This window comes from Gallinula chloropus, assembly GCF_964237585.1.
Source record: "Gallinula chloropus genome assembly, chromosome: 8".
NCBI classification, from domain to species: Eukaryota; Metazoa; Chordata; class Aves; order Gruiformes; family Rallidae; genus Gallinula; species Gallinula chloropus.
In genome coordinates, this window is record NC_140093.1 from 25,151,458 (window position 1) to 25,177,655 (window position 26,198).

General features: G+C 41.0%; 1 protein-coding gene across 3 annotated transcripts in view; it reads right to left on the minus strand.

Annotated features, from left to right (window-relative positions):
* Positions 1-10,480: 10,480 nt before the first annotated feature.
* The window catches only part of PAX3 (paired box 3), a gene marked incomplete at both ends in the record, with an annotated part of 79,227 nt that continues 63,509 nt past the window's right edge, over positions 10,481-26,198 (minus strand). For all 3 annotated transcript variants that reach the window (XM_084267099.1, XM_084267100.1, XM_084267098.1), the window contains 4 exons: positions 10,481-10,515; positions 11,053-11,299; positions 23,652-23,866; positions 25,022-25,187. In XM_084267099.1, coding sequence (XP_084123225.1) covers positions 10,481-10,515; positions 11,053-11,299; positions 23,652-23,866; positions 25,022-25,187 — 663 coding nt within the window. The remainder of the gene's footprint in view (positions 10,516-11,052; positions 11,300-23,651; positions 23,867-25,021; positions 25,188-26,198) is intronic.

Consider the following 26,198-nt stretch of genomic DNA (forward strand, 5'->3'; position numbering starts at 1 on the left):
AGAAATAGGCGTTGTCATATGGTTTGTATTGTGGCTCTTTTTGTTCTGTAGCATTTTTCCTCGTGTCCAGGTTCCTTTCCAGAAGTTGCAGAACACATTGTGAGATGAGAGAAGCTAAAGCTGTTTGGTTCATGTTGGGGAATTAAAAAGCATGTCAGAAAACACAGAGGGGAGTGAGCATCTCGGGGCCGCAAGCAATGCTTCATTGCAACAGGAATCTATCCACTGGCTCTAACAGGAGTTGGATCTGGCCTGTAATAATTTCCTCTTTTGGTAAGGAATGCTGTTAAGCACTTATTGGGCCCCAGTCATTTGATAATAAGGTGTTTGGCTGATAAGCTTGCCTTGCCTGTGGAGTCTAATAATAACAATAATGGAACAGTAACCAATCCCTGAGATGTACATCTGCCAGGCAGTTTTAAACATGGTATTCCTACCCCCTTATATTTGGGGAATAAACGCTCAGGTCACCAAGTGAAAGGATTTTAAAAGCACCAGTAGGATACAGGAGGGACCCAGGAGGCAGGAGAAGAAAACAAAAGTCTTGAAAACTGTTCAAAAGTAATCACGCCCTCAGTGGAAAAAGGTGCTTGTGCCCACCTCAGGTTGAAGCACGTAAACAATCTCACACATTCTTTAAGGATCATCATTAAATACCATTCTCAGGTGCTTCCTCTCAGCATCTCAGCTGCCAGGCAGTGCAAGAGGATGGCCCAGAGTCCAATACCTTCCCATACAGTCCCTAGAGAGAGGGACCTCTGCTTGTAGTCAGGATAAGACAGGGTTGTTGAGTACTGATATGGCATTTCAGTCAGTTGCTATCCATAAGTTAAAAGGAAAATTGAAAATTCAGCTCAATTATGACAGCCTCAGGGTTTAAATGGGAAGTTTAATGTTTTGATACATCTGTGTAAGTATGAGGCCAGGAAGTCTGCAGCTGAGCACTGCCACAAAAACACACCACACTGGAAATATCCAAGAGAGCAATATCCAAACTGAAAAGAGCTGCCTACAAAATCATTCTGGAAAGTGAAACCCTTGACTGCTGCTGACAAGTGGACTAAGCCGAATATTTTCAGAAAAGGAGCAAGAGGGTTAAGTCCTCTCCAGCCTGGTTTGTCACAGGTCATGTGTACTGGAGGAGCAGTGCTCTGTGGATTCCTGCTTCCTATTGTGTTTTACAGGCTAGGTCACTCTAAAGTAAATTGTTGTTTTACAAAGTAGTGAAACCTTATCTGTACCAAAAAAAAAAGAAGCCCTTATTGCCACAAACGACAATGCCAGCTGTTCCTTTCTGTGATCTGAATTCTGGGGAGTAAGCACCATGACTTTGAAGTGGAGAGCACATCACCCGACTAGCAGTTTGCCAACTCTGCACTGTTTCTTTAGGCCTGACCCCCTGAACTGATTGTATGATGACTAATTCACATGCTAAGATTGCAGTATATCGGTATCACCAAACAGCCTGCATTTGTCATTAAGGGTTTCTTGTAAAAAGAAAGATGAAAGTGAAGTCTGTAATTTTATATGGGCAGCAGGCTATGGTATAAGTACATTTAGAATATGCAGCTTCTAGAAAAAACATTCAGCTCCACATTTTAACTATTTGTTTTTTAAAAAATCAGCCTTAAAAAAGAAAAAAGGAAGAAGAAGAAAAGTCTTCATAAAGAACAGTGCCAAATCCTATTCTCAGTCAGGGCCAAGTTACAAGGGAGATCTCATTCACCTATTCTTGTGGGTAAAGGAGGAGAGATTTAGGGGATCTAATCTTTTTTAGAGGAAAGAGAAGGAAAGCTTTATCATCAGTGTTACTACAAATAAAATACATTCATTAAACTGGCATAAAATTTTCAGGGGAACTATGCCCAATTTATATTTGTGTAGCTGGAAAAAGATTTTCATTTAGGTTTTGCAACTTTTCCAGAACTCTGTAAACTGTCTGTTTGTTTGTTTTTTAAAGAATTCGCTTCAGTAAGAGGAGCGTGCAATTCTACATAAATTAAATTGGACACATGCTAATCCCTGTAAATTTCTTGCCTGCTTGAGAAACACATGACCTCTGTTGGCCAAGTTTCTGGGCCTTTCTGCTATTAGCAAAATAAATACAAAAAGGGGAACGGGGGTTAGACACCACAAAAATCTAGAGACACAAGTGACAAAAATCACCCCAGCTAATTCACAGGGACAGTTTTGGCTATGCCACAAACAAGTAGTGCTGTGCCTAAACTTCATCACTCCTCTTGACACACTGCTGCAGCACCCTGCTTCTCAAAGCACACAGTCACTGCTTCTTCAAGTGGTTTAACTCATGTTATGTTATGCTATGCAATGAACTGATAGCCTCACCTACCTTAGCAGTTTTTACAGCTTCTCAGTGAAAGGCACACAAAGACACTCTCTTTCCTCACCTTTCTGACCCTCAGAGCCACAGCAGTCTAAGCCTGGAAGCTAAATTACCACATTAACACAGGGCCACGCTTGTCAACACATGGACTTCATCCTACAGGTAGCTCCCAAACTCAGAATCCACACACAACATAGCTCTACACCTCCCTTTCCAGACCTGTGATAAGGAGCTCAGAGCCCCCCCAGTCAGAGTCACCCTAGGCCAGAGTAAACCACCCTTAGTATAACTGATACTACATTTCACCAGTTTCCACAAGACTACTCATGGAACAATCTCCACACCACCTAAGAAATGACAACACACAAAGATTTGTAGCCTTAAAGTTACCCACCACAGAAAAGACTTAAAGACTACATACACAGCAAGAAAACTACAAACCAAGAAACACACCTACCATAGCAGACAAACTTCTGCTCCCAAACGGCTCCATGTAGAACTTGTGACTTCAACCACACTCCCACAAACCCTCAGAGACATAAAACCTTCCAGCCACACATAACATACTCCCTCCAGCCTGGGAGGAGCTGCTTGCTGATGGGCCCATAGAATTCACCTGTACCATGCTCTGCTCCTGCCCTACACCTGCATCAAGAGTCCGATGATAAGACTCAGCCCAAATTAACAGGAGCTGCTCGTTCACCCTCCTGATTCTCTAACATAATCTGATTTTATTGTAACTTAGGGTGTTTCAGTGTCTAGTTGAACAGATCAATGTTCTGTTAGGCTACACAAACAATCCTTTAAAGTTGCTTTTTCTCTCCTTCTATTTTTTCCACCCTCCCCCAAACAGCTAAAAGTACATAATGGTGCTTTGAACAAGATCCTAAAGAGCTATTTCCATAAAGTGGTCCAATCCTTTTTAGAGATGTAAGTACATGAAATTCTTCAAATGCAGGGGGACAATGAGTGAAGATTAAAAAGAAAGTAAAAGATTAAAAGGAAAAGACCATAAGAAAAACTCAAAGGGGGGGGGAAAGATCAAAAAGAGGATTAACCATGTTACTTGTTGTTTTTCAGAAATTAAAGAAGTATGGAGGATAAGGAATTTGTTTCCTTTTGGCCCTAGAAAAATGCCAATTATGGTAGCTAAATTGCCAGGATCACATATCAGTATGCTTTGGAAATGTGAGAAATGGATGGGAAATATAAACACAGGGCAATAGCTTACAGTTATGTTATGAATTAAGCCACAAAAATATCAAGATTTAGTCACTGAATAAGCTGCCAAAGTTAATCTTTCCTGATGAACTTGAGCAGAATCAGAATAGAAGCAACAGAACTATAGCTTCACAGATCAAAACTGCCTTGTTCGCTCATCTTTGGTATCTCTAGGCCCTTGCACACCTAAAATTTCCACTATAAATCAAAGGAAAGTGCCTGGGCTCACATGGACAGAGCCCCTTATCATGTGCATTCCTTTTAGGAGCTTTTTTTAAAGCTTTAGGGATAAAAAAATTAGCTACCCTTTTTGTCTGGTGATATATCCACACTACTACAGCTTTTGTTTCCCTTTAGATTTTTAGGACAAAATAGCAGAGCAACATTTTGGGGAGTGGAGAAACAGCTTCTTTTCAGGGCTTTTAAATAGATGGCATTCATGTTGTCCTTTACAGACAAGGATGACAAAAGGAGGCAGGCAGGGATCTCTGTCACGAGCTTGATGAGCATCTAAACTCCAGATACAACTTACCAAGACTTAAAGGGTAATTTACCCAAACTGAGGCTCACCAGGCGGTTCTGCCATGCTTGGCTTTCACAGAGGTAAGGCAGCCAGCCCTGCATTCTGCCGCTGCAGCTGGGAATGGCCACCTGCCCTGGGAGGACACCTGGAAGGGCCCAGCCACCACAGGACTGACAGACACTTCACACCTGAGTGTCCGTCACAGTCTGGCACACACGGTGTGGATGGAGACCAGACCCAACAAAGTGCTCTGAAGGCAAAGCCAGCCTGAAGTGAAGGGTTGTGTCTAGTTTGGATCCCAAATGTAGTTATGTAACAAATCCCCAGAAGCTACTCAGCAGCAACCCCGAACCCAACACGTAGATTATCTGGGACTGCCACAGCACTAACGTAGCTCCACCATGTCCCACAATGGCTCCTACAGAGACAGCAGGATTTAATTTCTAGGTCCCATCTGCTCTCACAGCTGAGTGCTGTCCCGTCCCTGCTCACACCCTGGTCTTCCTCAGCCCGCAGCAGGTGAGAAGCGCCCATCCCGGCCAGCAGCGGTTCTTTGCCCTGCTCAGGGCCGCCTGCCTCCACAGCTGGCAGCCACCACGACTTGGCCGCTCCCCACAGGACAGGTGCCTCCAGTGCCATCCGCCATACCTGCTCCAGGCCTGCCGCACCTACACTATGTTGCACTTAGAAACCCCTCTGAGCTTGAAAAGCAAAGCTGAACTCCATCTTTCTTTTCCACGCATATTCATTGTCCCCTTTTCAACTCAGGCTACTTTAAAAATTTCCCTCAGATTTCACTGTCAGGAGCAACTGCAGTTTGCACAGGTGACTCAGGCAGTCCCCTGCCCCAGGCCCCGCTGGGGGAAGCCATGAGGATGCAGGCATGCCCTGGCTTCCACAGCCTCCAGGCCGTGGCCTGCGTGGAGGCAGCAGGGCCATCACAGCGTCTGGGAAGCACAGGCAAGAGATACACTTGAGATCATTAGGAATAAATGCGTATATACGGGGAGAAAAACAGTTGTGTAAATGAAACAGAGTCTGAGAGAGATAAAACATGCATTGCTGTGCAGAGATGTAAGAGAAACTGAGGAAGCAGTTGTGTCCAGCACAAGCAAAGATACCCCTGTGAGCACTGAGAGGAAGAGAGCGCGGAGAGAAACAAGCAGCTTAACATTTGGTTATGGCCTGAGGGATGAACTTTGCTGAAGATGAAGACACCAAATAGTTAATAAAGCTTCTGAACTGTTTCCAATTCTCAGACAAGGAAGCAATAGTTCTGCTCTTATCAGCAACCGCTCTTTCATATTTGTGTATCGAGCTAGCATTATTAAATTATTCAGTAAAGGTCAAGTGTGATGTGTCTTCCTAGTTTTATTATGATTTTTCATGACATGCCCTGAGTAGCTGAATAATAAACAGTGCGTGTCTAAGCGCTGCAGCGCCATGCACAGCACTCAAGGTTCTGAGCCTGCCCAGCCCTCAGCTCTGAGGCAACACGAAAGAAGATCCAAGCTGTAAGTGAGCACTGCACAGTGCTGCTTGTGGCATCCCAGCAGCACAACAGAACCACGCTCTGCAGTGTTTTTACACACTCATTTTGAATCCTGCTTGTGCAATAATTACTTTACAGGTTTTTGAAGCAGATTAACTGTCTGGGTAAAGCGCTTTTCTCCCTGTGCCCAGTGAGAACTTCCCAGCCTGCGATGAGCTGCCCAGAAGTGTGGACAGAGAAGAGGTAGAAATCTGAACAGCTGGCCTGTTGCCTACCCTGACTGCAGCAGCAGATTGCAATTTTGGATATTTTACAGTAGACAGATATCTTCAACAGATTCAGCTGGACTCATATGATCCTTTAAGATAACCCTATGACTCTGTGTAAATGCATGCACCAATTTAAAATCATGATGGCTAGAGAATAAACTGAAAGACACACCAGACACACTCCTTGCAATGTCATATATGCAAGCTAAACAAAATACCTATCTAATGTTGATTGAACAGAAATTTAGCAATTTAATTTAGTGTAGATGTTCGTATCATTCCAGATTATTTTTGTCTGGCTCCAGGCAATATCTAGATGTCGTTGGAAAAGCCAAAAGAAATTAAAAATGGGATCTTCTAATCAGGATTCAGGTTTTCTTGCAATTATTAAGGAAGAAACAGAACACTGAAGTGAACAATACAAAGAGGTTTATAAATTCAAGCTGTTCCAGGTTTCTGATGGTCTCACTGATACTGCCTTAAATTAAATTCTTGTTATTTTTTTACAGAGATACCTTTCAGTAATCCACTGTATAGACTTCAGAAACAGAAGACTTTGTGGATAGAAAACATCTTTCATGGTTACTAATACAGAAAAAATATATGTTTTACACATTAGCAGTAACCAAGAGTGCTCTGATGAGAGGGAATACATTTCTCGCCTGTATGAGAATCTATCACAGCATTCAGACACAACAATTTGCATGCTAGAGCCTCTCATACTCCTGAGAAAATGCAAGGGCATCCTTGCTACATAAATTAGTGGTAGAATTTGACAATTTGGGGTGAGGTTTAGATTTCCAAAATTAAGTAAACTTGTATTTTTTCTTTAAGTTTGGAGATTTAGGTTACAGACCTGTAGCCAGATTTCTTGAAGTCTGAATTTGCACAGACCTTAACCTAGGCATTAAAAATCTAGCTCTAATACCACATATATTCAGAAACTGATTTCTGAGCACATAGATACCATGTAACAATCAGCTGTTTTCGGTGAAGATTTGTAGAAGATTTATGTGTCTTTCAAAACAGCAATAGAAAGATATGGTTAAACAGCATTTGTCCCATGGACAAATGTAAGACTTTTCAACAATATCAAGTAGAAAATCCTGTGTGATTATTGGAGGAAGGTTTTCAGAGGCTTTGTTTAAATAGGATAAACTGAATTACCCAGGGGAAACAGAAGGAAAATCAGTGCCATTAAAAATAATTATTTTCCTACTTCCTTCATTAATGTCAGGCATAGTCAAATAAAGTAATAGCAACATATATATCAATGTAAATATATGCTGAACTGCATATACTGGGTATTCTGATGGGAGCAGAGGTTATTTGTAAATAAAGGAAAATAATAAAAAGAAAGAATAAATTACAAATCACAGTTGTGCCATGCTATGTATTTTTTCACCAAAGCCTGTCTCTCAGGAGTATTTAGTTCTTACATCTAAGAGATGACAGACAGTTAGTTAAGCAGCTGTTGTTATTTTTTTCCATCTGATGAAATATGCACCACTAGCCACTCCCATCCCCCCCAAAAAACAGAGTCAGGGCCCCAAGATCCATCTTTTCTACACTCATCAGTGAGCAGGTTTTAGTCCATGCTAGGAGCGCATTCCTCCGAGCTGTTCCATGGCATTTCTGTCAGGTGTAATATGCATGGCAGGCTCGTGCCCCTTCCACTTTCTGACTGTTCAGGATTCGTGTTCCAAAAACACACATGGCTCCCAAGAACCTCTTCAGCCTTGACAGTGATAACAAGAAGGGATCAACAGTAGCCCAAGTAATCCTTATAGGGCTGTCAGAGATTCCTACAGCACATCATAAATCAGGAAACTGGCTAGTCCCACTGCCCTGGGCTCCTCATGTCCTCTGGCAAGAGCTCATCGATTCCCCCTTGCATGGCATGCCTGTGAGAGGACTGCTCAATATTTCTCCTTATCTGTCTTGTTTCCAGGCTCTCCTGCCCTGCATTAGTCTCTCACACAAGGAAGTGTTTGGGAGACACCTGAAAGAGGATGGAGCACCCATAATGCCCGCTGCCTAACTTCAGGTCAGGAAACCACCCAGGGATGGAGGGAGATATCAGCCCACCCACACCCCCTGCCTGCTGCAGGGATAGAAAAGGGCTGACAGCAAAGGTGGCATTTTGCTGCACCCTGTGACAGAAGTACACCCGTTCTGGGAAGGAGCAGTCACAGTCAGCATCTGCTCCTGAACTGTACAAGCAAGCAAGCCACCTTTACCCAGCATTTTACAGCAAAGGGATTGCAAGTGGGGAATAATAGACTTAAATGGCCTTTGCAGCAAGCCAAGGGTACAAGACAAATATCAAGCCCTTGAAAAAGTAGCAGTTTAGGGCAGGGAATAAGTATTAATATTTAAATTTTAATTGTCACAGAAATGAATATCAGAGAAACAAAACGGAAGGAAAAAAAGAAATCCACGTTCCCCATTTTTCAAGGTTTTAATGTACTCTGTTCAAAAAGCGTATTCCTTCCTTGCCCAAAGGGAAGAGGTCTAGGGTTAAAAGAAAAAAAAAAAAAAGCTCAGAAAAAGAAGCTGAAAGAAATTCAAGGTGGTTACATCCCCCACAAAATTTTAAGGAAATTAAATGCCCACCAAGCCTAGCGTGAAGTGAAACTTCCTCACACACTGATGTGCCACCAGAACTTACTCTGTTTTGAAGGGTCTTCCCCACGTTTCATCAGTCAGCTTGTGTGGAAGTCTATTGAAGAATTCTTCAGGCTTTTAAGAAATAATAATAAGTAGTAGCAATATTTCAGGACAGAACTGATCACGGTTCTTGCACTGCAGGAAGCCATCCCAGTTGCCCAATTTGTGCTGGGTTTAAACTTCTTTTTTATTTATTTTGAACACACAACACTTTTCTCTTGTTGGGAATACACATTATTGGTACCAGTAGCACTTGACAAATGCATATAGTTCATTAATGAACCCTGGGCTGCAGGCAGCACAGTGGCAGTATGCAGGCACAGAGTTCCGCCCTAGGATGGGTGCAGAATCTGCTTACAGAATGAATACAGTTTGCATTGAAGATAACATGGTTTATTTCTTCATGATATTCAGATTAAAATGTATCAATGTATTTAGCACAATACTACATTTTAGGACAAAATCATCAGTGCTTTGCAAGTCTTCATAATGTTTATTCATTATAAATAGTAAATATTTACTGAACTTTTTACATGAAAGATGTTTGTTTTTTGTTTTCTTTTTGTTGTTTTTTGTTTGGTTTTTTTTTTTTTTTACAACACATGTTGTTGTAGAGGCTGCAACACAAAGATAATATTTCACTTTTCCGTCACCCTTAAGACCAATGTGTGAACTAACCTCTGTACTGATCCTAGTCTAACTCACTACTTCATAGTCCTTAATGCTAAAAGGAATGTATTTGTGTTCTGCCTCCCTCTTTGTTCCAAGAATAGAGAGAAATAAATAACACAGCCTTCCATCTTCCTCTTCCTCTCAACATAACAAAACACAAATTTATTGACATTCTAAAATGTCACAATGCAAACTTCTTGTAAACCTTGGTTCCTATAATTATATTTTCTATATTGGATATCACTGTATAATTAATTTAAACAAATGTGTCAAATACAGGTCCACTTCTGTCCATGTCCTGTACACAATTTAAAAAATGTAAACTTAATCATTTCTTCGTATTGTTTCCTGACAATGACCTTTAAATCATGATTAGCAAGCTGGAGTTTAGTCATCCAGCACACTGCAACATTTCTGTGTTTTATCATCAGGAAGTATGCACTGCAAAAATAAAAGTACCTGCAAAAATATAGTTCTGATTCTATCTATATGACTTTGGATGATCCCAAAGTTTGTGTGAGGTACACAGTATTGCACATTGCTTGGCAGTTGTGAAAAATCCGTTGCATTGTTGATTTTTCTCCCACTTTTGTTCGGAAAGGTACAACAGACTAGGAAAACTCCACATACAGGAAGGTAAAATCTGTTTTACGTTAGACAAGATCTTGTCTCTTGGCAAAGCAAAACTTGTAAGTGACATTTATTGACAACGTGATTAAAAAGCATGGAAAGATACCCAATAAGTTGCTCTGGAAGTCTTTCACACTTATCCTAGCTTCCTATGGACTGTGACATTTCCTCTTGATGACAGTTTCCAGTGTGTAAAATGAAAGAGGTTCTCCTGCCCCTGCTTCAGAAACCGAGCAGTTCTAAAGTTAGACTAAAGTCAGCACTGGATGTCAGATGATTCAGAGTACGAAGAGCTCAACTGCTCCAAGTTTCAAAATGTTCCATTTGTCCCAATCAATGCACATTAATTTCAGCAACAAAAAATGGAATGTTTTGCCAGGCAGTAGTATTAAATACTGCTCTATTTCATATACCCACTCATAATGAACCGTGTCGCATTTATTTATTCATTATTGCTTTTGGCCTTTGTCTTCTGTATAGCTTTGTCCAGCCTTCAAAAGTCTACTAAAAGCTGTGACTGGAGAGAGTGTAACAAGCCTGTTTCTCCCAACGGGACTGCCCCAGTTCAGACTGCAGTGTGTTGAGAAGATCCATCGTATCCAAGCCTTGGAGTGAGACCAGAAAACAAGACCAGCTTTAACTTGAAGTGGACAGTTCATTTATGCAATATCTGGCTTCAGATAATGAAAGGCACCTGCAAAAAAAAGCAAAAGGAGCTTTTTAAGTCATGCTGTGACAACCTCACAGCATGGGGCCATGCCAACTACAGGTTGACATTGTCATATTTAATACTGATATATCAAAGGAAAGGGACTAATATTTTTATTCCTAGGACAAGTTTGACAAAACTCTATGTATCTGGGATTATATACTGTAATGATTCTTGAGCTGACCTCATTAAGAACATATGTTTCTAATAGTAGAATGCCAGTGGTTATTTCATTTTGGACAACCCTTATGTTTTACCTAATGGCAATCAGGTTTCATGTCTCAACAATTAATAACATCAAGATGTTGTTGACATCACTTAAGAAAATAATTATGCAGCAGAAATCTTGCTTCAACAATCAGCTATCTCCAAAGCCGAGTGGAGTGCACTCAGCTTTGGAGAGAAGTAGTAGTCAGCCATTAGGATCTCAACTCGTCATTTTCTTTGTTTCAAACAGAAAACACAGGCTGTTGATAAACAGGTACCACACTGCCCTTCACAGTGCCAACGTGCAATACTCACTTTGTCCGTATTGCCCGTACTGGTAGCCTGGGACAGGGTCCATGCTGTAACCCGTGGTGCTGTAGGTCGGCGGGCAGTAGGACTGGGATGTAGGCAGGCTGTCTAAACTCTTCATATGATCTAGCCGCTGGCTGCAGCTGGCTGACACAGTGGTGGTGGGCTCCAGTCCCCCAGTTAGAGGGGACAGGGCATAATCAGTTTGAGGCTGGTGAGGCACACCACCATGGTTAGTCAGGAGTCCCATTACCTAAAAGGCAAAGTTGAGTAATAGAAAGCATTAAAATGTGAGGAACTGTGTCTCTTAGAGCCACAGGTGTTCTCAAGTTTATAGTTTGATTTCCTCAAATAAGTAGGCCTGGTATTCAAACTGTTTTGAGGATCTAATCCAAAGAGGAAGTATAATTCAGTTGCATCATCCACCACAATAAAAACTGATGGCCAGGAACCACTAAAAAGTGATACCAAGAGCAAATAAGTTACAATAATTCTTAAAACTCATTATTTTGGAGTGCTTGGTCCTCCCATACCCCAGCTGCGATCTTTGCAGATGTTTATTCTCAATCGTAAGAAAATTAGTAGTAGCTCTTTGGCCACGCTGCCCTGCATCATCTACAAACAGAAAATGTGAGAAAAAGCTTGCTCCCCATCCCCTACCCCTCAGGCCAGCAGTAATTAAAAATGAAATCAATTTGGAGCAGATCATAGCAACACTGCTGATGGAAGTCGCAAAGGATCCCAGCAGCCAGACCAGTATGAGCACATGGGGAAAGGACAGAGCTCCCATATAGGCTGCTGCTGCACGTCCCCTGTGCTGGCCTGTGGAGAAATCAGTGTGAAAGAGTGAAAGTGCCCATCAGAACACCAGTTCTCAACTTCAGCTGCTGAGTTAGAGGACATAGCAGAAATAGTCAGGTGTTCCAGTCTGGCTTCAAGTCAACTGTGACTCCCTTGATAAGCTGCTTGTACATGAACAGTTATGAAATTGGGGGCCAAGGTGGCCAAGAAGGCCAATGGCATCTTGGCTTGTATCAGAAACAGCATGGTCAGCAGGTCCAGAGAAGTGATTGTGTCCCTGTACTTGGCAATGGTAAGGCCACACCTCGACTGCTGTGTTCAGTTTTGGGCCCCTCACTATAAGAAAGACATTGAGGTCCTGGAGTGTGTCCATAGAAGGGAAACCAGGCTGGTGAAGGGGCTGGAGAGCAAATCTGATGAGGAGCGGCTGAGGGAACTAGAGTTGTTTAAGCCTGGAGAAGAGGAGGATGAGATTGGACCTACAATCACCTGAAAGAAGGTTGTAGAGAGGTGGGCAATGGTCTCTTCACCCAAGTGACAGGTGACAGGACAAGGGGGAATGGCCTCAAGCTGTGCCAGGGCAGGTTCAGATTAGACATAAGGAAAAAGTCCTTCACTGAAAGGGTTATTGGGTACTGGAACAGGCTGCACAGGGAGGGGGTTGAGTCACTGACCCCTGATGTATTTAAAAGACAGGTAGAAGAGATGCTCAGGGATATGGTTTAGTAGAGAACAGATATGGTTATGATCTCAAAGGTCTTTTCCAACCTTGTGATTCTGGGAAATCAGCAGTCAAGGTGAGTTGAGAAGGTACTGGAATATATGGGCTGATTCCTATAAAAGCCCAGTCCCCTAGGCCATAATTTCCAGTGGGGGGTGGGGGAAGGAACGTCAGGGACCACCTCTGAAAAACACCCACAACCAACCTTCCAAAAGCACCTGTACTTTCCAGCAGGAGCAGAAGCAGCTACAGCCATAAATTAATGGTTGTATAAAGATCACTAACACTGTAGGTGGATATGCTTTTACTTTCCCAGCATCTCTCCATAGCACTACTGAGAGAACTGTTTGCTTCTGCTGGAGTAAGCTGCACTTCAAAGCCTGAGAAATAGTCTGGAGTTTAGAATGGATGGATGGTGAACAGCTTCTGCCAAAACAGCATATTCTGATCATTTACAGGCTGTTCTTCCTCCAAAAGAAGGCATTGAAAGTATCTGATATATGCTATTTGATTATAATTTTGCTTTACTGTACTTCACATCATAGGCTAAAGTTATTAAAAATGTAGTCTGTTTTGTAAAGAACAAATCTATGATCACGTCCAGTTCCTAAAGCTCCAATGCTCCTACTTGAATTGTATTTATTTTCCATTGCAAAAGAAAAGGGATTATTACTGTAGGAGACTTGCAGTCCCAGCCCTGAGATTTGTTTGGTTTTTAATAAATGAAACAAGCCCGAGGGATCATGATTTAAGTAGGAAAGAAGACCTGCCCAAGTCTTACATGTCTGATAAGGAAGAGAGCAAGAGGCACAAGGAGAGTACTTCAAAGGGAGACACACAGATGTCTGCTTCAAGAACACAAAACATCTCTGCATCAGATGCACCCAACATATCTCACAGAAGACAAAATGCTGAGAAGTTCAGTTACTATATGCATCCCTGGAGCGTTCACTTCTGTCCCACTAAGCAGAAAAACACGAATACAACTGATGGAAACAGAAGTGTTCAAAACACACCCAAAGACTTCATTTGGCTACTGAAAACTTGTAAGTTACAAACACAGAAGAAGAATTTTGATTCAAGCTATATTATCTATTTCATTCAAATAATCTTTTCAATGCACAAATACAATTAAAAGAATGTGAAGTTTAGAAAAAACAGTTTATAATAAAATCCCTGGAATTACCACAGCTTGAAAAGTCACGTTATTTGCGCAGCAACCTGCACAGCATTTTGTCCCCAACCCCCCTAAAAGCTGAACTAACTGGCCTCTCATTTTTTTCTTCTAAAAATGAGTTCCTGAAAAGCATTGCAAAGTTGGTTTGTTGTTTTTTTTTTTTTTTAAAGTAAGTTTTTCTATTTTAGAAATTACAAATATTGTTGTTGCACCTTTGGAAAATGATATGGTCATGAAAAGCTAGCATGCTAAATGATCTGACGTTGTGCCAGCAGGATACAATATTAGAAACTACATTCATCTAGGTTATATTAATCCTTGTCCTTTAATATTAACGCTAATGGAGTTAAAAGAAGAGAAAGATCCACAAAAAAATACAGCTTAACTTAAACATTTACACTGAAAATTATTACTTTGGAAAATATTTATGTTGGCAGAAGCATCGTGGTTTTGACTAGAGTTTAACACAGAGAGGCACATCAGAAATCTGAAATAAGCACACGGCCCTTTCCATTCCATTCCCATATAGTGCCTGTGGGATGCTGACTTTTATGGGGCTTTACCACCTTGTGTTCCAAGCTCAAGTGCAGGGAGAATGGGCTCCCATTGCCCTGCAGCCCCCCACAGAGTCCCAGTGGCAATCACTGCATGATCACTCTCACATCACACGTCCCATCTACCTGGACTTTTAGGACCAATTGCCAAGTTGGGCAAATAACTTTTACCAGCTACATCCCTGAACTAAACATTTTTGTTTAATATTTTCAACAGAATAGAGCCCGATACAACAGTATTTGGACTTTGCTAGCAAAAACAGTGAGGTCAAAAACTTTGGGATTTGAAGTTATTTTGGAGTTAGATATTAGCATTGAAATTTAAACCTGGATCCAGATGTGATCTCAAAAGCCACTCAAATTTTGGTAGCATCTATATTCAGACAGAGATTTATCTTCTCTGACAAACTAAAATTAGCATTTGATGAGATTGCTTTTATAAATTTAAATTAATCAGATAATACAAGTCTTCAGGCATGTTTTTATTAAGCACAGAAGCACCTAACAGACACTTTGGAGCAGAACTGACACAGCTCTGTCTCTGAGGTGGAGAAAACAGAAGGCTGAATAGTAACCATCTTTTCAGAAATATCTTCTTCAGAGCCCTTCAGAATCATCCTGCAGTTGATTAGTATCTAAATAATTAGATTTTCGGTCATGTCTGTTTTGAAAGCTATAAGGGAAGTAGCCTCAGGGCAGAAGTCTTTCGTAAGGTATGCGCCATGACCTTATCACCCATACAAGGAGTTACAGGAAGGGCATGGCTGACTTTCACCTAATCAATTAGAAAGCCATTAATGGGCCATGTCTGCAAGATGCTCAGCACCTTCAGCTCAGGGGTGTACAATAGACACATGAAGAACTGGATTTGTAAGTCAGGTCTTCTACTGGTATGACACGGTTTTGTTCTAAACAGGTAAACAGGACTGAATGCTTTACAGTAATTAAGGGAGAAAAGGAATTTATTCAATCCATATACCATCCAAATTACTAGAAAATATGTACTTCCCTCTGAATTACTTTGGGAAGGCCAAAGTAGCAACTGTCAGCCTCACTCATCCAGATCTCAAAGCAGCTGAGAAGTCAAGAGCTTATCTAGCACCTAGAAGCAAATGCTGTTGTAACTATTCCACTGATTTTAGAAAGTAACTCCTATAAAGACAACACATTTAGGCTGCTTTTTGTTCACACGCTCAGAAAGGTTAACGCACAGCCTTTGAGCTTACCCAATAAAAGACAGCATATGTAATTGATAATTCCAGCCTACATAAACAAAGATGCAATTAAGAATAAGCAAAGGGAACACAATGACGTGCAACAACCAAACTCCACAGAAAAGTTTTCAGAGCACATCCCAAGCAACGTTCATGAGGACAAGCCCCTTGCTGCACAGCATCACTAGCTGAGGACATGATCCAGAACAGAGAAACTGAATGATGAAAGCCTTAAAGACCATGTACACAACATCTGGTCCATTATCAGCTATTAGAAAATACTTCTATTAACAAAATGAAGGCCATTAAACTGAGAAAAAGCTTATTCTATTTAAATGAAACATTATGCCCGCTAACATGGTTGGTATTTTAGGATGTAGGACCTACCATAAGCACAATAAAATTCTCATATGTTTTAATTCATTTACGCATGCCTGCATTTAATATGCTTTGTGACCATGTCTGCAATTAATATGATTTATGAGAAAAGAACATGTGTGATATTTTTGGGTACAGTGATACATTTTTTTTCTCCTCCTGTGAATGAAAGATTTAATGAAACAGCTCAAGGAAAATTGTTGGCAGTTAACGTATTAAGTTGAACTGACAGAATCATGAGTAAACTTTAGTGGAGTTAATGATATCCTCTTATCTGACCCTGACACATTTGCAGCATGTAATTTACAGAAGCTCTGTCCAGGGAATCTTGACAAATGCTCCTAACGATCTCAGGGCAATGTTCCATTCTAATGGAAAACAGATGTGGGTCAGATACCCTCATTCATCACTTACACTGAAAATTTCAAACTCCTTCCGAGATGAATGGCAATACCTGCTGTTAACTCTCTGCACTATAGAGAAACATCTCAAAAACAAAATATTGCACACGAACCAACACAAGAGGGATGGTTCTCATGCATTAGAATGAGAGATTTTAGAAGATTAATTAAAATAGCTGAATTATGATTCCTTTTATACGTATCAATACTTCTGCCAAACAGAGGAAGAAACCCAAAAGAAAGCACTTTATTGACAAGCAGCAAGTATTGTGAACCTCCTACTTGGTTAATGAAAACAGAAAGCAAATATACCAACTTGGAACATCTGATGAGCTGACCTTCTGCATAGTCCTATCAAGTGAGACCTCATACTGATTTCACACCACTAGACATCAGCAGTAACTACACTGAAATTAGAGAAGGTGCAATGGTTTACATTTCAAGTAATTAAGAGGATAACTTGATCCTTCATGAATTATATTTTTATCTACAGGAGATTAGCAATGTTCACAACATTATCACAGCCTGTCACTGAACTCGTGCCTTTTTTCAGGTTCTAGACCATAGACTCACAGGACTAGGTAACATTATCAAATTCAGAGAGAAGCCAGTTATCTAGCTCCTGGTTGCATGGAAAAAGCATCCAAAATGTCAAGACAACTGAAATAGTAGAACAGAAAGTCCAGAAAGGAACATATGCACAATATTTTACATACACAAATATACCAGTGTGTGTATATATAAAATTAAGCATGGCAAAGCTTTTGCAGGCAGTCCAGAGACTGCAGACTCATGAGATTAAATGCTTAAATATGCCAATAATACGTACAACAGTTCCTAACAAGCCTAACTTTGAGATTAATTGCTCTCTACCTGTGAACAACTCCTCTCACCTTCTACTCAACCCAAAACAAAAGGAAGGATTTTGGCCATCCTGAAAACAGCTCAGCTGCCTCTAGCTGGGGTTTCGACATACCTTCCCTTTCACTGCTGGGATACACAGCAAAACAAACAAAATATACAACTTTTTAAAAGTATTTATTTATCTTAACCACACTTGTTTTTTGTTTGGTTTGGTTTTTTGGCTGGCCAGAGGATGTTATCTGCAAAGACTTCACAGCAAGACTTTCACCAAACTCAGTGTTTGGTCCTACAATGACAGGTTTTGCACGATCTACACCTATGTGGCTGTATTTACCAAGAAGAAATTGCTACAAAATCCTAACCATTGAGGTAAAAGCAACAAGCTATCCATAAATGTGGAGAAAAAAGATAAAGGACAAGGATAACTGCAGAAATGTAAACAGTAAGGACAGGTTCATTCATAAGGCTCCCATTAACCTATACGCCAGGGCCTCTGATCTAACCAGCACTGGGGCAAAAACAAGTATTTTTTTTAATCTTGGTTAGGGAAAGCCAATTCATACTCTGACTCAGCACTCAGCCTTTCTTTTGGAAGAACATTTTTACTATTACTGAAGTCCCAGTAAAAAAACCAAGATAAAAAATCAAATGGTTGTCTCTAGGAAGTGTTGAAGGAAACCGAGCCACAGCATTTAAAGACGGATACATGGCAGTCAAGAGTCACTTTGCTAAGGATGAAGTTGAGCCCTTTGTGATCCCGCTGCAATACATGCTTTTCACTGACTTGTGCCATGGTATTTTTGTACCTTTCTTTGGAAACCTAAGATATAGAACATAATTAAGGACTCACTTGAGCCATCTGTGATTACTCATGACAAAGCTCTCATTCATGTACCAGTCCTTAATTGAATAAATACACAAGTATCCAGATTCCTGTCAAGATTTCTATTTTGTAAATTCATTAAGGAATTAGAAGTTCACCAGTGCTTGCCAATCCTGTAGTCTATGAAGGGCTGACTCATAATTTCACTTAACAAGTGGTTCAAATTGAACTTCTACACGTAGTATAAGCAAAAAATTATTTTCAGGACTGCAGTGATGTTGAATACTCAGCCTGCATATATTCTAAATGGTACAAGTCATTATGGAGATGTCAGTTTTCTGAGCAATATCATTAAACAGTGGTTAGGAAAACCAAGAAACAGGTATTTTCATGCATAGTTTCATTTTACTATTACATTTTTGTGATTAAGATATCTATATTTTTACTGTATTTCTAACACTTATTGTCATGAAATTACAGTACAATCTGCTTAAATTTCCAGAAACGTCAAGGCCTTTTTGTATCTCCATGTAAGGTTTCTGAGCTCTAAGAGATGTGGGGTTTGGAGGCTGAAGCCACACCTGCCCAACCCCCTACCAACTTTTCTGGCAGGGTAAACATAGAAATAGGCCCAGAGAGAAAAGTGAAGGTGGATGTTCAAAACGTAAGGTCACCTGTTTATCATTGTTATAATATTAATATATTGTATTATGTTATATAAAAATATATAGTATTTAAAACATAATAATTCTTATTATGAAGTTGGATACAAATAAGATCCAATAATTTAGTAATTTTTATTGTTCAAGAGTAGTAATGTTTATTATTTGTCTTAGAAATAATCAATCCCATTGCTGAACTTTTTTTTTTTTAAAGTTAGAAAAAACAAAAACACAACAGAAAAAAACCCTTGTGCTCATGAAAAATGATATTGTGTGGATTAATTTTCTTCCTCAAAGAAATCTCTGAGCTCTGTCTCATGTTCTTGGGTCACTGAGGAAAGAGCTCTCAAAGCCAAGCTCATTGGGCAACCAGTGGGACCGCAATTTGACAGAAGGTATAGAAAAAAGTATAATAAATTAATAGTTGCCTTCCTCTCCCCACCCCCCCAGCCTCTCCCCTCATCTCTCAATGAGAGAATGCAAGTTTTTAGCCACTGGTTCCTGCATTTCCCTTAAAAACAGTTAGCAGGACAGATATGAACAGATCTAACTGACTCGACAGCTGCCATCAGATCCATACTTCGGGTTAATGAAAACCAAGTGATCGCAAAGACTTAGAAGCAGCCAATTGCCTAAGATCTATCTCACCAAAAAGGGGTACAGGATAATTCTTAAACTCAGACAGTGAAATGTTTTGACAGTAGAAGAAAGTAAACCTTGATACAGGTTGCGTCTTTACTACTGTTCACGGAAAAGTCTGGAATTTTTCTATTAAGATTATTCCTGAGCTCCATGTAATGGCAGGAGAACTGCAAACTTTGCTAAAGACTGTTCTTCTACACAGCCATTCAACATTCAATCCACTTCCCACTTTGAAACTGCAGCCATTAAAGCCGCTGGTTTAACTCAGTGAAGGGGGAAGACGACAAGGAAGAGGAAGAAGTAAGCCTGAGAAGTTATCTACAGGCCAATGTGGAAAAATATGCTTTCATTCTTTTTCAGGTTAGAACCTAACACCATGTTACTATTTAAACCTGGGTATCCTACAGGTTCAACGCTGCAAGCAAGTGTCCCTGTGGGCAGCAGCACGAGCAATCACCACTCCACCCGAGTCTCTGAAACGGCCTGTGAAGCGCCTGAACTGCCTGTTGCGCGGCGAACTGCCGCTCTGACGCTAATGAAAAGCACATGGCGAGGTCAAGGGATGCCCATGTACACCGGAAAAGCCTTTTTCCTTATCTTAAACGAAGCAGCTCAAAATATTAATATCCTGCCTTAAAAACAATCTGCTCCCTGGGAAGAGCGTACACCTGCACTTGTGAGACAAGTGGTTTTGCAGCCGCTCTCCTGCTTTCCATGGAAGCACCGGCAGGGACTGCCAAAGCCGGGATCAGAGTGTGACATGCCAATCCAGAGGCACACTTCAGTCCCGTACATGCATATTAACTCATAGATATGCTACTCCCTATTAATTCTGAGTTAACAAATGTTTGTTAAAAGAAAATGCACTGAGCAACTGAAACCTAATTTGAAAAGGAAATACAATATTCCCGTAAATGTATGCATGAAAGCCACGGAGCTGCATAATAGGCATAGAAAACATAAAAATATGCAATTTACATATATTACACACTAATAATCTCCATTCTGACACTGTATTTAAAGAGCTCTGTCTGAGATGGCATGCTTGCTGTTGGGTTGCTTCTTCATAAAATACAAACAGGGACACCCCTGGCTATCAGCTCCCCGAGACATTAATCCCTGTCTTATTCCTGCAGAAGTCACAACCCTTCACAGGTCTGTAAAACAGAGGTTCTCTCACCACAAGCAGCAACGAGCAGACCAGATGAACATGGAGAATAATCAATTATCTGGAGGAGATCTGCAGATCTTATCCTGATGTTAATAAGTACTGAATAATATTAACAAGGTGGGACTCCTTCTGTTCTCTTACTGTTTTAAAGAGGAACAAATTTGATTTCCCAGTCTGAAACACAGGTATGTTATGGAGCATTCTGCTTCTGAAAAGCATCCAAGCAACATATAATCTTCCCTAATTTCCAAGTTCATGGATAGCATGATAAAACCAAAATTACAGCACCTTGGCCATCTCCCCTTGTCCTCTGCCTTCACCCAGTGCTTGACTTAAATAAGTCTATAATACTTGGGCACAAAGTTAGAAAGAAAACATCCTGCATGGAAAATAAAGCTTCCCCAGGGTGCTGCATGTCAGACCCTCATTTGGAATAAATTGAAGCCAAAGGGGAAAAGGAGGTTTAAGTCTGGTAAGAATATGATCCTGTGAATCTTAATATTAGATTTTGTTATGCACGTTCTGAGGGTTGAAGGGTTTTTTTAAATCACAAAAGATTATTTGGGCTTCAGACAAAGCCTCCCCTCCCCCCTCAAGTCCCCATAAATTCAGCTTCACACACAGTATGTCCAGAGCACTTGCCCAAGAGGACATTGATGGGTGGAAACATTATGTTAATTGCTCACACACCCAGATTTATTGTGGTCAGAAATCCACCGGCTAGTAAAAAGACCTTCTTTCCTTCTCATCTAAATTCCACGCACACAGGCAGGACACTGAACATGCCCACTCAGCAGGAAAACTGTTTGTCTCCATGAAATCCTCAGCACAGAGCTGGTTTTCGACTTGCCAGCCACCTGGGCGCCGCGGGAAGAACCCCGAGGGAGCGTGACAAGGGGACACGCCGCGACACACCCCACAACAAGGGGCATTTCACACAGTCACTGGCCTCAGAGGCTCCTCTTGCAGGCAGAAAACACAATCACTGTTTTCTTAGTCCCACAGTTTGTTGCACATCGTTTACATATTCCAGGCCTTATTACTCCCTTATGTAAGCAGAAAGCCTAGGTATGTCCTTTTATACATATGTACATGTTATATGTGTCTAAGTCATTCTTTAGTCCCCAAAACTCTTTTAAGGCTGTTGGTAACACTCTATGAATTTAGGACTGGGGGCTTTGTTTGTTTGAAAGAGCTTTATCAGCCAGTGAAGGTACTCATCCAGTGGGCCAAGCAGCTGTTCAAACTCTAAACAGATACAAGGAATCCCTTTGTGTGATCAGCTAAAACCTCCTAAACCTGGTAGCAGAGGTGCAGGGCCAGGTCAGGAGCTTGAAGCACTGGGGTAGGAGGAGGTTTCAAAAGCCTAAGAACAAAACCTGGAAGTTTCATGGCGTAAAGACAGGGCTGGGTGTGAAGCACAGTAAATGATTAGTAGTAAATGATAGTCTTATCTGCTCTGGGATCTCCTTTTGATTACATCAAACCTCAAAATCAGCCAGACTTTGGGGCAAGGAAACCTGGCCTCACTTTTCTGTCCCACTTTGCCCAGACACCACAAGATTTCTCTACTGTTGTTCTCCACTTCTGTGTCACAGACAATAAAAGCTTTGTGAAAGGGAAAAAGATCACATATTTTTCATAGCCAGAACCAACATACATTTGAACTGACAATAACAACTGCTTTTGATGGATTGACACTGAATCCCGGAAAGATGGCTATGTCAAAATTGTGGAAGCCTTGCACACTAGGAACCCAGTCATTTAAAAAATAAATAAATAAAATTGAAGCAACTAATATAATGTCACGGCTTTTGTTGGAAATTGTATTTAGAAATAAGAATTCTTTAGAACAAAATCCATTCAAGCCTTGTTGGGAGTACATCCGTTTGTTTTCCTGTTGGTAGTTTTTTTCCTGAGGTTTCAAGCCATAAAGTTTTGTACCCCACTCTATGCTATAGGAATCTGTGAAACTTAATTACATTTACTGTTACAAAAAAGGGTTTATGAACTTTTGCCTTTGGGCAAAAATGTTTATTTCATTGCCTTTGTTATTCATTCTTTTCAACTCCAGTGCCTTTGAACTTTTCAGCTGCACAGAGTTATCACCGTTGCACAGGAACCAGGAACTGTACTCCCGAGATGCAAACCACAAGTTGAAGAAAACGAAGGAGGCAAAGATATACGAGTCGTTATTTTGGCCACCCTTTGTGCCATTAAAATCTCATTTTCTGCCTATTAGAATGCCCTCTCCCTGCTTAGGCAGTGGTGATAGTCAGTGATTAGTGTGTAATTGAGTATAATTGTCTTTTCACTTTTCATTTGTGTCATTCTGAGCTTCTCTCTGTTTTTCTAACCACTGAGAGGAAAAAAGGGTGGAAAGAAGATAAAGCTGTTAAAACTCTCACTTTCAGCCCTGAAGAGATTTCTGATTGTAATTATAGATTGCATCCTCTTTGTGACTTCTCAGAATTTAGTGGACATCTTTTTCCAGGCACCTGAGCAAAGCTCTTGCTAATAAAATCAACTGCCATCGATTCAAGCTTTAACTAATAATGTCAGCTTCAGACAGATGCCGCGTGTAGGAAAATTTAACCAACCTTTTGACACTCAATTATCAAGGCAATTTATTAACATGATTTCCTAAAAAGAGTTCATGCAAATTAGAAAAACAATTATAGCATTCATGCATTTATATATTGCCAAAGAGCAGTAATACTCCTAATTTATGTATTTATAACTCGATTATGGCTCATCTCAATGTCTGCTGCTCAGCCCTTGGAACTCTCCTCGTACAACTCGCCTGCAACTTTCCTGGACCATTTGGTAAAACCTTGGTAAGGTTATCTTTTAAGACAACCTTGTTTATAGAACTACAGGATCTACTTGCTGTAGCTAGCCATGAATCCTCAGGAAAACAGGACACACAAACACTTGCCAAGTGAATGTAAACATGAAGCCTGCACAATCACATTATAAATCACTCAAAATTAAATATAAGCTATGACTCTGGATTCAGCCAGTAGGAGGAAAAAAATAAAAAAAAAAAGAAGGAAACTAGCAAACTGAAATCATGTGGCTTGTATAAAGAATACATTATGGTTTAAATTTGGCAATTCATTATACTGTGGCCTGAGGGAATAGACTCTTTGGTTCTGGTATACAGCAAATCCTCTGTCTGAAAACACAGGACTGACCTGAGGTGAAAGGCCATTGCCAATGGCAGGGTTCATGGGATTTGAGGGCCCGGACGGAGGCACAAAGCTGTCTGTATAGCTGGAAAATCCATGCCTGGTGCTGGGTAGGCAGTAGGCAGAGCTGCTCTCTGGATTCGAAGGGAGGCTGCTTTGGTGTACAGTGCTTGGAGGGAGAGGCTGAGGTCTATGGACGGTACTGCTCGGATCAGACACAGCTAGAAGCAAAAGAAACATGTTGATATGTTTTCCTCCTTTTTTCTGGTATAATAAGTTCATTATGTGAAGCTCAACTTGACAGAATTGCATCAGGACCTGCACATAAATGCTAGTTAAATAGAAAGGTAAGTCTTTAATATTGCAAAATATTTAACAGGCCACTTATGGTACATAAACATTCTTAAAAGACTAAAAATTATAGCAGATGCATGTGGTTTTCAGACAATCCTTACTGGGCACATATTGTTCCAAATCACTACAGGAAAATTTAAAAGAAAATTCATATATATATATATTATTTTTTTCTAAGGAAAAACTTTATTTGCTCAGAAGATTGGCAACAGGCTTTCCCTTTATGATCACAGCACAGAGATTCTGCCATGATTTGTAGCAAAGGTACCAATGGTTTGGAGAAGCCCTGAGCTTTACAAAATTCTCTTAATGAAACATGGCCTGGCAAAAACATCCACCAACAGTTAGAATCCAGATCTCAAGGAGGGAGCAAGGACAGCACAGCAATTTTTTCATACAGAAACTCACCTGTAAGGTTGCCCTTCAACAGGAAAATCTAACATACCCTAAATTTGAAGCTCTGTTTCCTCCCCTCCCCAAATCCATCCAAGTTCACAGAATTTCTGATAAGGTTAATACAAATTTTGACCATGCTGAGACCCCCTGCTACCTGATGTGCTACAAGATGTTCCAAAGAGCTAGGTTTTTTCCACCATCATGTAAATACTGTGAGCACTCACAGAAGCTTTCAATGCACCATCACCAAAAGCAACAAAGACCACAGAATGTGACTGCCGTGTCCTTCCCCACTGTGCCAGGCACTTGCAGCAGAGGAGGCCAATGCCATGGAAGGGTGGGGAAGCGTGTGCATCACTAGCAAACACTGCACCTCCACTGTGCATGAGGCCACCATTCCTCCAGCTAGCACCCTTCACATCTAACCAGCCCTTTCCAGCAGCAAAACAAACATGAACTCTTATGTACTTAAAGTAACCAGCCTTGCAAGGTCCTCACTGACTGAGCCTCTAAAACAGTGAACACCCCCCTTTCCGTACATTAGAGAAGAAAATGTTTCTTTGATAGATCAACACAGGAAGTACCCAAGAACATGGTTTTAACCAAGTACCTGCTGGCTACTGTACCTTGCGGTATGGAGGTGGGTTGATAGGAGGGCTCGGAGAGCTGGTACGTCGGCAGAGTTGGCATGGCACTGGGTGGAAATCCTCCTGGGATCAGATGGTTGAAAGCCATCAGTTGATTGGCTCCTGCCTGTTTCCTCCATCTAGCGCGACGGTTACTAAACCAGACCTACAAATGTTTTAATTAGGGACATTTGATTTTTGCACATGGAATATGGGTGCATCAGAAATAACAGCATCGTATTTCAAATGCATTCCGTGTCTGAGAAGAGATGCGGGAGATGCACACTGGGCTTAGAGCTCCTGGATGAGAAGAGAGCCCTTGGTGCACACGCTTCCGTGTTCAACAGACAAGACACAGGCATCCCCACCCCCGGTTTCCTCTCAGATACAGCCCCTCCTGAAAAAGAAGCTGACTAATGCTTTCAAGCTTTAGTGCTTTTAACAGCTGTCAATCAGCGTCCTTATTGTGCCAGATTTAATGAGAAAGGAAAACTCTCTCCATTTGATCTAAGAGCCAGCCAAAGCTATTTGGTCTGGGTTGTACCATCTTTGCATTTCATTTGCTGAGAAGTTAGTGCCACTTACACACTGTTGGAAGGTGTTTGTACTTGATACTACTACCGATCAACAGAACTTTAAGACTGTAATTTGAAAACTGAGTCCTGTGTACAAAACACACGATGCCCTCCCAGGGAGTTTTCCCATATTCACATCTGTACACAACATCTCGTAATAAACTTGACATTAACAGTAGATCAGCATTCCAATGCTAGATTAGCATTTCAGAACCACTTTGAAATCTGTTTCCAGGACAGGGTACTAAACAGATGGGGTTTGGATTAGCAAGAAACTCTAGCTGTAAATCTGCTTTCCTTCACGTCATTCTCAGTTCATGTTTTAAGTTTCCTGAGTCTTGGATGGCTCTTACTGCACCCAAGAAAGGAAGTGGCAAAGCTTCACAAGTGCAGGCACAGTAACAATTGCAAGCCACATAGGTTAATACTGATGTTATAGCATTTACACACACCACAAATAAGAAGGGCAATAGCAGGGCTGCCTGGACCAGCGTGCCCACACCGCCCTGCTGCGGGTTTACAGCAACTTCTAGGTTACAGCACCCCTGTCCATGAGATTGACCACGGCAGAAAAGAAAGGGAGGCTACACACATTTGTAAAC